Genomic DNA, 12,265 nt, shown 5'->3' with positions numbered 1-12,265 from the left:
AGAACCAAGAGTCTGAAGTGGTGAAGTTGAAATTACATGAGTTGTTTGACTGTTATGGACTATTCATTCATCTCATATAAGACAGCGGATATTTTCCAAATGTCTTAACAACAATCCCGCCCCCGTTTCCCCTACTGTGACGTACTTTATTAGTCGTATTACAGTATGTGTTCCTGCACGAGCAACATGACTGGTCCCGCATGTGGAGCATGATCTGCTTACCTTGCCGGAACATCTGAGATTACTCCAAGTTTTTGTTGAGTCCTTGTTGCTCAGTCTTCAGTATTCAATAATCTGTGTTGTGTAATATTAGTTGCTGGCCTTTTTCTTTTTTAGCCGAGTCATTGTCAGTGTATTTGGTCCGAATGTCAAAATAGTCTCGAATACCTCTTTTTTTATATTTTGAAAGCATGAATGATTGTCTACGGGTGGCTTTTTTCCAAATATGTGTTTAAAAGAAGAGTACTCATGAAGACACGAAAAATGAGCATGTTTTATACACAACTTTTAAAAGTCACTGTAATTTTTTATTTGTTGACAGGTAGACGTAATATGGTTTGTTAAGTAGTTAACAAGCAGACTGCACCTCGTCATTTTTTGTATTCATACAAAAAACTCACAATGTATATATGCCGCAACTTTGAAATTTAGTTGTTATACTACAATCAAGATAAACAATGCATAACACCAATTGCCGATTTCCTGTTAGATATATCTGGAACAATATTAAACAGGGAAAGTATCAAATCAGTTTGAAGTTAGTATCAATCTGTACCAGAAAAACAATCGCGAAGAATATTGTTCTGCGTTAATTGATTTATCATACTATATGTCGGCAATTAGAGGGATTTCCATTTAAATAGTCTTGTTGTCGTTTGTTGGTGAGGTTCGTAAATGTTTGTAGTGTCTCGTTTTTTATATAGATTAGACCATTGGTTTCTCGTTTGAATAGTTTGACACTATTCATTTTTGGACCCCTTTAAAGCTTGCTGTTCGTTGTAAGCCAAGACTCTGTGTTGAAGACCTTACTTTGATCTATAATAGTTTACTATTCAAATTGTGACTTGGATGGAGAGCTGTCTCATTGACAATCATACCATATCTTCTTGTATAATAATATGTTATATTGAAATAGCGTATATGAAAAATTACCGGAAGTGTGCTCGTAGTTATCCGCACTGTTTTAATGCAAAATACCATTATTCATCCCGAAGTAAAGTTCATGTTTCTCTACCCCAGATTTCAGAATGTTTTTTTAATTTTATTACTTGGAAGTCTGGTTTTGTTCAGCTGTCAGTATCCTTCCGTTTTTAACGTTATTTAATAAACCCTTCATTCGGATAAGCAACCATAGCAACTTAGACGATTTCTATAGTTTGCATTACCTTAATGTGTCTACTTAATTTATGAGATACTGGAACACACCAGCGAAATCGCGGGAATTTAGAGCTTGGTTGAAAGTATGTACACTGTTGTAGGGAGAGATTTTATAAAAGATTTTGTGTCTGGAGAATTTCAGTAAAAAGTTATCAAAATTCAAAGGTACTTGGAAACAGTTTCGGCCCTCTCCCTTGTTTCCAAAGTCCGTTATTATTTTTTTTCTGTTCATTATTTGCGCGTTTCTGTTTACAATGAACATACGTATCCTATAAATAAAGTGTATTTGCTATTAACTATCAATTTCAAGTTTCTTCTTATAGGCGATCACTGCTATATTATAGAGAGAGTCTCTAGCAACCCGATAATTATTGTGCTATTCCCGATCACTCTTTTGAAATTTATGTGCACGTTTAAAACCGGGAGTCCTGTTTGACTTAAGAACGAAATCGCGGGCATTTTAAGCTTGGTTGAAAGTATGTTATCTCTTTTAGAACGAATTTTTGTAAAAGATTTTATGTCTGGAGAATTTAAGAAATGATATCAAAAGTCATATAGGTACATGGAGACAGGACAATATTTTAAAGCACTCTCTCTTTTTTTCAAAGTCCGTTATCATTTGTTTTTCTGTTATATTCCATTATTTTCGCGTTTCTGTACTATGAACAGAGACATATGATACATTCAATGTCTCTGCTATGAACATACGTAACTATTAAATATGTAAGTGTATTTAATTTTCTATTAACTATTAATTCTAAGTTTCTTCTCCATGGCGATCACTGCTATATTACATAGAGTGTCTATATATATGTTATAGTAGTATATTAATCATAGTATATAGAGTACATGCAGATTAACGCAAAAATATTTGTCCTGTCCACGTCCGAGTACTTATGAAAATTATGTGTACGTTAAAACCGAGGTATAATAGTAGTGATTCTTACTATCTAAATACCACGATATGGACAACACTCTGATTGGCTTATTTATTTTTCATTTTTGTTATCTTTCATACCATTGGTTCTCAATGTTAAAACCGGTAGTTATGTCTGACATGAAAGTTGGTCTGATGACGGAATTAATATCCGGACGCTTTTGATTTCGTTTTTCTCCCAAAATAACCCAAACTGAATAGTCATAAGAATGGATGACAAATGCGACTATGTATGGTACCTATAAGACACAGATGCATGATGATCAGTTTATTGTGGGATGAATAGGACGCGACACACAAAATGAGGTCTTCTCGTTAAATAGATATTATACATGAACATCGATAAAACTATTGTTGAGCTTTCTAACTTTTTAAATCTGAGCGTCACTGATGAGTCTTATGTAGACGAAACGCAAGTATGGCGGATTAAATTATAATCCTGGTACTTTTGATAACTATTTACACGACAGGTTAAATGCCACTGCTGGTGGACGTTTCGTCCCCTAGGTTATCACCAGCCCAGTACTTTGGTGTTGACATGAATATCAATTAAATAGTCATTTTTATAAATCTACTGTTTGCAAAAGTATAAATTATTTGAAATACTAAGGATTTTCTTATCCAAGGAAAAGATAGCCTTAGCAGTGTTTGGCACAATTTTTTGGAATTTTGAGTCATCAATTGTCTTCAACTTTTTTGATCTGAGCGTCATTGAAGAGTCTTATATAAACGAAACGTAAGTTTAGGGTATTAAATTATAAGCCTTGTATCTTTGATAACTATTAACACCACTGGGTCGATGCCACTACTGGTAGACGTGTGTATTCCCGATGATATCACCAGCCCGGTAGTCCGTACTTCGTTGTTGACATGAATATCAATTAAACGGTATTTTTTACATTCAAAATTACTGATTGCAAAATCATGAATTATTCGAAATACTTAGGATTTTTTTATCCCAGGAATAGATAACCTTGGCCGTATTTGGCACAATTTTGGGGAATTTTGGGTCACTTATGCTCTTCAACTATGCATCAAAATGCTAGACATTTTAATAATCAAAAAGTTTGTTCTATTACTGGTACACACATGGGTACTAAATGTGCACTCTTTCTGGTCGACTCTGTTCTTATATGAGTAGAAACAAACTGAAACACAAAAACTGATTGTTTAAAATTCCATAATAATGATCAAAATCTACATATCTTTTTTTCTCGAAATTGACACAGATGATCGATGAACGTCTCAAAACTTTGCATCTGCGTCAGACATCTCGTTATCAACGTTTCTTTTTTGCGGCAGTGCATTCCCCTCCATGCTATCGTTTTGTTGTGATACACTGATGTATGCTCATATAATACATACGTTTTTGGCAGTCAAATGGTTTTGAGTTAAAATAAAAAAAGGCTCCACAAGTTTTTTTTCAATAGGATTGACTGAATCGATACGACATAAGTTATACGGTCACCACCACGACATGGTTAACTGATATATCGATCCCTATTACTTACATTGTTTTTATTTTGTAGATACTTGAATAGTCGTCTAATCTATTGGACTTTCGATTGTTTCACATTCCCAAGTTTGACATTTTGAGTGAGTATGGATTCGCATAGACGGTAATGCATGCATCACTGGAGACCAGTTCACGCACCCTGTTTCGCTCTGATCAGAGTCAATGTGATTCTCTAAGTTTTTATGTGTTACCTTGCTTTGTCTTTGAAATCAACTTTATGAGATTTTAACATCGGTAAAAACTTTTTCCCTTTATAAAGATATATCGGAATATTTATTTCAACGCGTAATGAAAAAGACGTTGGAATTGCGTCGCTTACATTTCATTTATGATGCATGTACTTTCCGTATTGAAGCCAAGCCGGGGATAAATCTGTTAATTACCCATATAGCCATGGGAATTGAGATTGTACCACCCTTCAGCACAACTGTACAACCTTCGGCTACGCCTCAGGCTGCACAAAAGTGCTTCAGGGTGGTACAATATCAATACCCACGGCTTTAAGCATAGATAACTGATATACTACAGCTGCTGGATATTTAGTCAACCTCTCTACCTCGCCCTCTACCTCGCCCTCTACCTCTCCCTCTCCCTCTTCCCCTACCTCTCCCTCTATTACTTCCTTCCACTTCTACTGGTTTGGGTTTTTGTAATTGTCTTTTCTTTCTGGTAAATATTCTCTTCTTCATTGACTCTACGCTGACATGATCTTCCTCAGGAGGTGACTGAATATCCAGCAGCTGTAGGTTGATCAGCTGGGATTGTCTGACATTTTGTCCAGGCAGAAATCCCATCTGATCAGGACCTTTTGTTGGGGATGGCTGCACTGCAGTTTTCAGTATTTTGGCTTTATTTAGCCTTTGAATTATAGATTCCTGATTAGCATGGAACATTGTATCATTAAATGGCATTATAACATTATTTGATTTAAAATTATCAAGTAAATTTGTAGAGCCAGTATAATGCACCTCATTTTTGTGCTTCACAACTAAGAAATATTCTGACTCATCATGATCCTCCCCAAACTTTGTAACCTTCTCCATTAGGGAGTCCACATTTCTAATAAATTTTTTTCTGTCAGCCATCTGTCTCCTTCTTTTCATCTGTTCTGGCGTCCCAGATTTAACGGCAAACCGCCCAGTTCTTCCATCTCTTTTGGTATCTGAAAAATAGAAAGACATATTTAACAGGTTCGGTCCAAATATGTTTTAGCTATCCCCCTTTGTCATAATTTACCTTAAATGTCTCTATCTTGGTTATTTCTGTGAAATGCATCTTTATCATATTATATAACACTTCTGAAAAATTGTGTATAAAAATGTTTAAATTCCTTTGATATGTATCTACTGTAGATTTTTATTGGACCATTAAAAGAAAGTAAAACAAGAATGTGTCCATAGTACACGGATACCCCACTCGCACTATCATTTTCTATGTTCAGTGGACCGTGAAATTGGGGTCAAAACTCTAATTTGGCATTAAAATTAGAAAGACAACTCTTGCAAATGGGAGATAATTATGCAAACTGGGAAGATAATTGTATTGTATTTTAAGCTTTGCTGTCGCAAATTGAGTTTACCTAGCGACACGTAGCTTCAAATGTTCATGAAATCTCACAAAAGGTATTATTCAAAGTATGAAATTCATTTGTTTTGCCAAAGTGGCAGAAATATTGCATTTGGATTTTATCATTTCAAAATGGTGGCTGTGTGAAAGGCTGCAGCTTAGTTACGGCAAGACAATCGCGAATTTTTAGTAAAAGGATAGCCAATCACATCCATTGTTACAAACAAATAGTATTAGAATAATAAACATCATACTGTGAAAGTACTGGATCACAATTTTTGCTAGATTTTGCTTATGTCGCTAAAATGTATTTGGACAGGACCTGTTTAATATTTAGGGATTATTTCATTTTAGTACCAAGCTAACTTAAGTTGGTGGGTATATCATGTATTTTAAACATGACCACCTGTGATCAATTTTATTTTTCAAAGTGTAAATTGTTGTGAAATGAAGGGAAAAACCTCAAAGAAAATGTAAAAGGCCAAAATAATGGTTTTTTTTTCACAATCTTCAAATTTAGGTAGCTAGTGAATCCGAAAAACTAGGAATTAATTTAGTGCTTACCTTTTGACATGCTAGCTTTTTCATTTTCATCTACATGAATCTCTGCTAGTGGTTCTACTATAGGATCACCTATCATTGTTGAAGATCCTGAAAAAATAGTGAAAATCAAACATATTATTTCATTCCAATAACTTTATTTCAGAACATTTTACAAAAAAGATGAGTGATTCAGGCTGTCTTGAACCTTTAGTTGTAAAAAATATCAAAAACCTGTATTTGTAAAAAAATAAATAAATCCAGATCTTAACATGGGTTAATGATATTATATCATCTTTTCTTAACAATTAATTGCATCAATTATGTGAACTTGTAGATAAGTAGAAACTAGCCCTATCCTTTAATTTCATTTTCCGTTACATAGATGACGTTTGTCCTTGAATAACAACAGATTTCAAGACTTTTAACATCTCATCTGTCTACTAGTATCCTATTGAACTTGAAATTAAGGACACAACAGACACACCAAAGTCAACTTCATATTTGGATTTATTTCTCGAAACTGACCACGAGGGATATCTCATAACTAAGTTATACAATAAGTGTGATGACTTCAACTTTCCCATTGTCAATTTCCCTTTCCTTAGTGGCAACATACCAGCTTTACCAGCATATGGTGTTTACATTTCTCAGCTTATCCGTCACTCTAGAGCATGTATTACTTATCATGACTTTCTAGAGAGAGGGTTGCTGTTATCACAAAAACTGCTCAGTCAGGGTTTTGTCAGGGAATGGCTGGCTTCTTCATTGCGGAAGTTTTACGGTCGTCATCACGAATTAATTGACCGTTACAATGTAACAGTGACACAAATGACATTATACATGCTTCCATTGTCATAAACATGTCTTGTTCCTATCCTGATTGTGACACATATCGGATTGACTTTGTTAGACCTCACGACGGGTGCTGTTGACAGAGCAGGAACTGCTTACCCTTCCAAAGCACCTGGGTTCACTCCTGGTTTTTATAGGAGTTCGAATGTATGTTTTTCCTTGAGCACAAAGTCTGCTTGTATTGCACATTGATATGATGCTTAAAACAGTTCTTCTTACCCAATTTTGGAAGTACAGGGGACAGTTCTAGAGATGGATCATAATCATGATCAGCATATGATGAATGTGATGAGGATGGTGGTGGTGTGATGATGCTACCTGTCAAATAAAATAATAACACTTTCACAGTATTTTTTCAAAATTAAAAAATGCAGAACTAAAATCAGAGTTGAGCATTTTCGTTATGAAAGTGTAACATGCTAAAAGTAATTTTTTTCTTGTAATCAAATAATTTGGCTATCACTGTTGATATGTTGTTTTTTTGTATAGACGTCAATGTTAAATTTATAGCGTGCAATATATTCCCATACAATAAAAGGATCATTGCATGAATATTGTGGAAGATTGTCCCTCATAGATAATTTCTGTCTCAAAAAGAATACAAACAAGAAAATCTATATTAATCATTCTTTTTTTGACAGACTCACAGTTTTAGAAAATTTTGACTTTAAATATATTACCTATTGAAGATGTTGAAGCTTCTATATGTGCACTGCTGGAACTAAGTACCAATTCTGATGAAACTGAAATAGAATTATAATTAGATAGGACTGATTTATAACTTCCAAGTTGATTGCAAAATATTTCAAATTTCTTGTGATGATTGGGTCAAAACATTTTTCCTCCGAATCTGCAACCTCAAATCCCCAAACAAAAATATAGTTAGCAATGAAATGAGATCAGAATATCCTGCACTTGTGCATCTTCACTAGCCAAGGGTTCTAATCTGTCCACTCCTACAAGAGGAGTAGGTGGAATTGGAACCCTTGGCTAGCGAAGATGGAAATAGTGATACTTTAATATCCCGCTTAAAAGCAATAAAAACCTTATGATTTTTCAAGGAAAATTTAAGATGCATGTGGTGAATGTGCATTGTGACCAATTTGTCTCTGCTTTATATTTTTATGATTGCCATTTTCAACTTAGTTTGTTCTCTTGAGCATATCGCTGCATTTGTTGCGTTTTCCCAGATCTGTGCATTTTTCAATAAATTTCTATTGATAATAAAATTGTTCAGAAAAACGTCAATGTATTTTTTCTAGTAACTATTACCATTGATTACTCAAACAAATATCTTTATATTATAATTTTATGAACTGATTAAATAAGCGGGGGTGTAATAAATCACCATGGACTCCAGCAATATCTGTGATATCTGTAATGTCTGTAATGTCTGTAATGTCAAGATGATCGAAAATGAGGGGATACAAATGATCTTCTGGTACTGGCATTGATTGAGGAGTATTTTCTTTTCCGAAATCTGAAATAATTAAAAAAAAAGACTTATAAATAGTTAATTTTCACTTACCACTTAATTAAACAGAAAATCCCTCATCTAGATCGTCATTATCATTATCATTATAGTCAGGTTGTTGGATAGTCATTTCGGTTTGATTTTCTATTATTTCATTCACTGTTTGTAGCACATGTAAATGGTCCTCCTTCAAACACCTCTTCTTTTTTATTGTTGTTTGAAAAAACTCCTCCATTGTTTTTTTAGCTTCCTCATCTTGGATACGTTCCAAACCTTCCTTGATCTTTACATCAATGTCTCTAATGCACAAGTTATGAAATGATAGGTATTCTGCCTGCTCTGCATAAGTAACATATACAGGGAAATTTAGTGTTGGATCAGATGGCGGTTCCTGTTGAAGAAGCATGTCTAAAATTCGGTATGACCGTTTTCTGCTTGCATCTGAGGTGAATTTTGAAAGATCTGGACACAGGATATCTCCAGATATGGATGTCAAGGCAACATATTTGTAAAGGAAACCTGTTTTCCTTAGCTGTAACCTCCATTCGAATATTTCTTCATCAAGATTTATATTTCTACCATCTGTGATACTTTGAGATTTAATTTGTGAGAACACATGATCCCTTATTTGCTTCAAGTACTGGTGATTTCTACATGTGCTGAACCACATTTTGTCTGTCGGAGTTCCCCTCTTCAACCATATCTTTAAAGATTTGTTTTCTTCCTCTAAAATAAAGTCGTATCCCTGACCTTTGCTAGGGTGTCCTGTTTTTGACATAGTAGCATTTAACCTAACAAACTGTTTAACCTTTTCAGGCATAATATGCTGAACAAATTGGTCGTATATCTCAATGTCTTGGTACTTGGGATGACTCCGACCATGGAACAGTTCCTTAGTCATCCATTTTGCAGATTGTAGGAGGGTCCAATTGTTCCGCCTTGTAGCCATTCGAAAATTTACTATTCCCTGAGTATACTTGCAAACCATTTCAAAAAGGTACATATAATTGGAATTATATCCTTGTTTCTTCACATAAGTTAAATATCCTTCTGCCGATGGGTTTTCATTTCTTCCCTTTTCATATGCTACATATGGTATAACAAGTTCACACATTGTGCCAATGTGAAATGTCAGGATCATTTGCCATGCTTTGTGATTGTCAGAACATTTCTTAGCCGATTTCTGTGCAGCTTCACTTATCCATCCCATCTTTTGGGCAAAGTTTTTCATGAAAACCTCCCAATTTAGTTCCATAAAACTTTTAACTAGGTTCATCTCGTAGTGTCCATCACCAGTTAACAATAAAACCCAATCAAACTCGTAGTAGAATGAAACTTTACCTCCATGCACTTTCTTAGCATGTTTTTCCATTTCTTTTATACCAAGGCAACCAACATCACATTCAGAACAATGTAGATATTCTTCAATAAGCCTTCTAACTAAACTGTGAGGAAGCCCATCACAGCAAATGACTGTCCAATATCTCTTACCAGAACTAACATATCGCTTTATGCCCGCTTTCTTACCAATATGCCGCAAAACATAGAGAATGTTTTCGATAGAGTTTGGATTAGCAAGAACCGGGTCAAGTACACTTACATCAACACCCTCAGAAATATGATTGCTAGTAATATGTTCATATCGATAAACAGACTCTAATGATTGTTTGTCTTCATTAAGCCCCTTATTGTTTCTTTTCTCGTATAATTTTGCTGTACATTTCTTTGACTTTTCTTCCTCTTCAGATTCTTTTTGAGCTACTTCTTGATTTTTTCTATATTCTGACATAAGAATGTGACACACTGGACATTTCCTCTTATTCTTTTCCAGCAATAAATTGCATTTAGGACATCTTACTGACTCATTTAATTCTTCCAACTCTTTAACAATTTGGTCAATGTTGTCCATAAAGTTACCTGTTTTGTCATCTAGATACAACTGTTCTTCAGTTAGATTAATGACAAAGTCTATCTGTCGATAAAGCTCTTCATAATGAACGCTTTTCAATTTTTCAAAAAAAGGTGTATCATTGTCTTGATCACCAACTTCTTCCTTGAGAGTTTCATCACATAACTTTAATATTGTATCTTCGTTGCCTGCTGATTTTAACCATTTCCCGGGCATCAGTTCTTCTACTGTTTGAATACTCTCCGTATCATCATGGCTATGAACAGCAGCTACTGCAACATTTGTAATAATTGAGGATTTGATTCGATTTTTTACCCTGATGTTCCAATTTCGTCCAATTACTTGCTCATTGTCAAACATAAATATGACATCTCCTTCTGGGCAAGGAGTTTCTTCTGTGCTTTCAATATCTGATAAAAAATTTGACAGTGTGGAAAATTTGGCTGCTGGTACAGAAGTTCCAAAGATATTGCAGACATTTTTGTTTTTTGAAGCTGAGAAAATAACAATGTTTTGTAAAAATGACCACTGGCCTATAAATGAACTATCAAACAGACGATACATACATTCCATGACTGTGATTGATTCTGGTAAACTGTTCATAACTTTTGATTTTCCAAACAACCAAAATAGTAGTTCTACAATAAAATCGTCAAAGCAATCAAAGTATTCCTTTAGATCAAATTTTGAAAGTGAGGTTTTATCATTGTATGGATGCAGTCCTTTAAATTCTTCTATTTTTGATTTCAAATCAATTTCTTCTTTGACATTGTCAATTTGTTTTTGCAACAAGTCTTTCTTTTCGTCAAAAGAAAGTGTTTTAAATTCTGTGAAAATTTTATCTACCTTCGATAAAGGGGTTTGGTCTGAAAATGAATCCACATTGCAGTCTGGATAGCATAAATCACAGTTATGTGAGTGTTCCACAAATGTCACTGGTGTATCATGCTGTTGTGAAATCTTCCTTTTTTTAGTAGGTGTGTTTCGATATCGTCTTAAGGAACATCTACATGCATTACATAGTTGAGTTGGATGAATACTTGTGCTGTCTAAATAGATATCAATGTTGTGGCGTTGCAGCAATTCGGTAGCAAAGCATGTTTTTTCACAACTACTCTCTTGTTTGACCCCTTGACCACATAATCTACACAACTCTTTCAATTTAATTTGGTGTGAATGCACACACAAGTCTGAAAAAAATTGATTTCAAAATTATACTTTATCAGATATTTTATTCAAAATTGTTTATAAGACATCTTATAAAGATAATCCAATACCTTATTGACTAAAGTATAAGATATCTTATAATACTTCATAAAAGATATCTCACATTTTCTGAAATTTATTAGTCTTGTATGATTTTAAATTTTAGTTTCTTGTGTATAATTCGGAGTTTAGTATGACGTCCATTATCACTGTACTATTATGCATATTTTAGGGGCCAGCTGAAGGACACCTACGGGTGCGGGAATTCTCGCTACATTGAAGACCCATTGGTTGCCTTCGGCTGTTGTTTGCTCTATGGTCGGGTGGTTGTCGCTTTGACATATTCACCATTTCCTTTCTCAATTTTATTAAGATATTTAAAAAAAAAAGAAGAAAATATATAAGATTTATGGCAAGCTGTATTTACATTTAATATATTTGTTTTATAAGGTATCTTATAAAATTTATGAGATATCTTATAAAATATATTAGGTATCTCAGGAACATTATGAGATATCTTATACAACTAATCAGATATCTTTTAGCAATAACAGAACATTATCGGCCTAGAAATATATTGAACAAATGCCCCTCCTGAGCCCCCTCCACCAGAACCAATATAAACCCCTTTATTCTGACCCGACATGGTGCCAAGGAACAAAATAAAAACAAAATTTTGGAAATCTGCACAGAAATAAACTAGAGGCTCTAAAGAGCCTGTGTCGCTCACCTTGGTCTATGTGCATATTAACAAAGGACACAGATGGATTCATGACAAAATTGTGTTTTGGTGAAGGTGATGTGTTTGTAGCTCTTACTTTACTGAACATTCTTGCTCCTTACTATTATCTCTATCCATAATGAACTTGGCCCGGTAGTTACAGT

At 34.3% G+C, this 12,265-nt stretch overlaps 2 protein-coding genes across 2 annotated transcripts in view; both read right to left on the bottom strand.

The window, feature by feature from the left end:
- Positions 1-4,369: 4,369 nt before the first annotated feature.
- Positions 4,370-8,242, bottom strand: LOC139494524 (uncharacterized). The gene is made up of 5 exons (XM_071282685.1): positions 8,140-8,242; positions 7,472-7,534; positions 7,011-7,109; positions 5,961-6,047; positions 4,370-4,992 (listed from the first exon to the last, which is right to left on the bottom strand). Exons 1-5 carry the CDS (start codon positions 8,240-8,242, stop codon positions 4,370-4,372), a joined length of 975 nt encoding a protein of 324 aa, XP_071138786.1.
- The window catches only part of LOC139496133 (uncharacterized), a 9,445-nt gene continuing 3,140 nt past the window's right edge, over positions 5,961-12,265 (bottom strand). The window contains exons 2-5 of the mRNA XM_071284599.1: positions 8,320-11,364; positions 7,472-7,534; positions 7,011-7,109; positions 5,961-6,047 (exon numbers count right to left, since the gene is read on the bottom strand). Coding sequence (XP_071140700.1) covers positions 8,327-11,364 — 3,038 coding nt within the window. The 3' untranslated portion in view covers positions 5,961-6,047; positions 7,011-7,109; positions 7,472-7,534; positions 8,320-8,326. The remainder of the gene's footprint in view (positions 6,048-7,010; positions 7,110-7,471; positions 7,535-8,319; positions 11,365-12,265) is intronic.

This window comes from Mytilus edulis, chromosome 11 (genome assembly GCF_963676685.1).
Source record: "Mytilus edulis chromosome 11, xbMytEdul2.2, whole genome shotgun sequence".
NCBI classification, from domain to species: domain Eukaryota; kingdom Metazoa; phylum Mollusca; class Bivalvia; order Mytilida; family Mytilidae; genus Mytilus; species Mytilus edulis.
This window is presented reverse-complemented; position numbering and strand designations above follow the sequence as displayed.

Coding starts and splice junctions, on each gene's coding strand:
- LOC139494524 (XM_071282685.1), bottom strand. CDS start 8,242: ATGCCAGTACCAGAAGATCATTTGTATCCCCTCATTTTCGATCATCTT. Junction 7,110..7,471: donor AGCTTCAACATCTTCAATAG/GTAATATATTTA, acceptor TTTATTTGACAG/GTAGCATCATCACACCACCA. Junction 4,993..5,960: donor AAAAGCTAGCATGTCAAAAG/GTAAGCACTAAA, acceptor TCTATTTTTCAG/ATACCAAAAGAGATGGAAGA.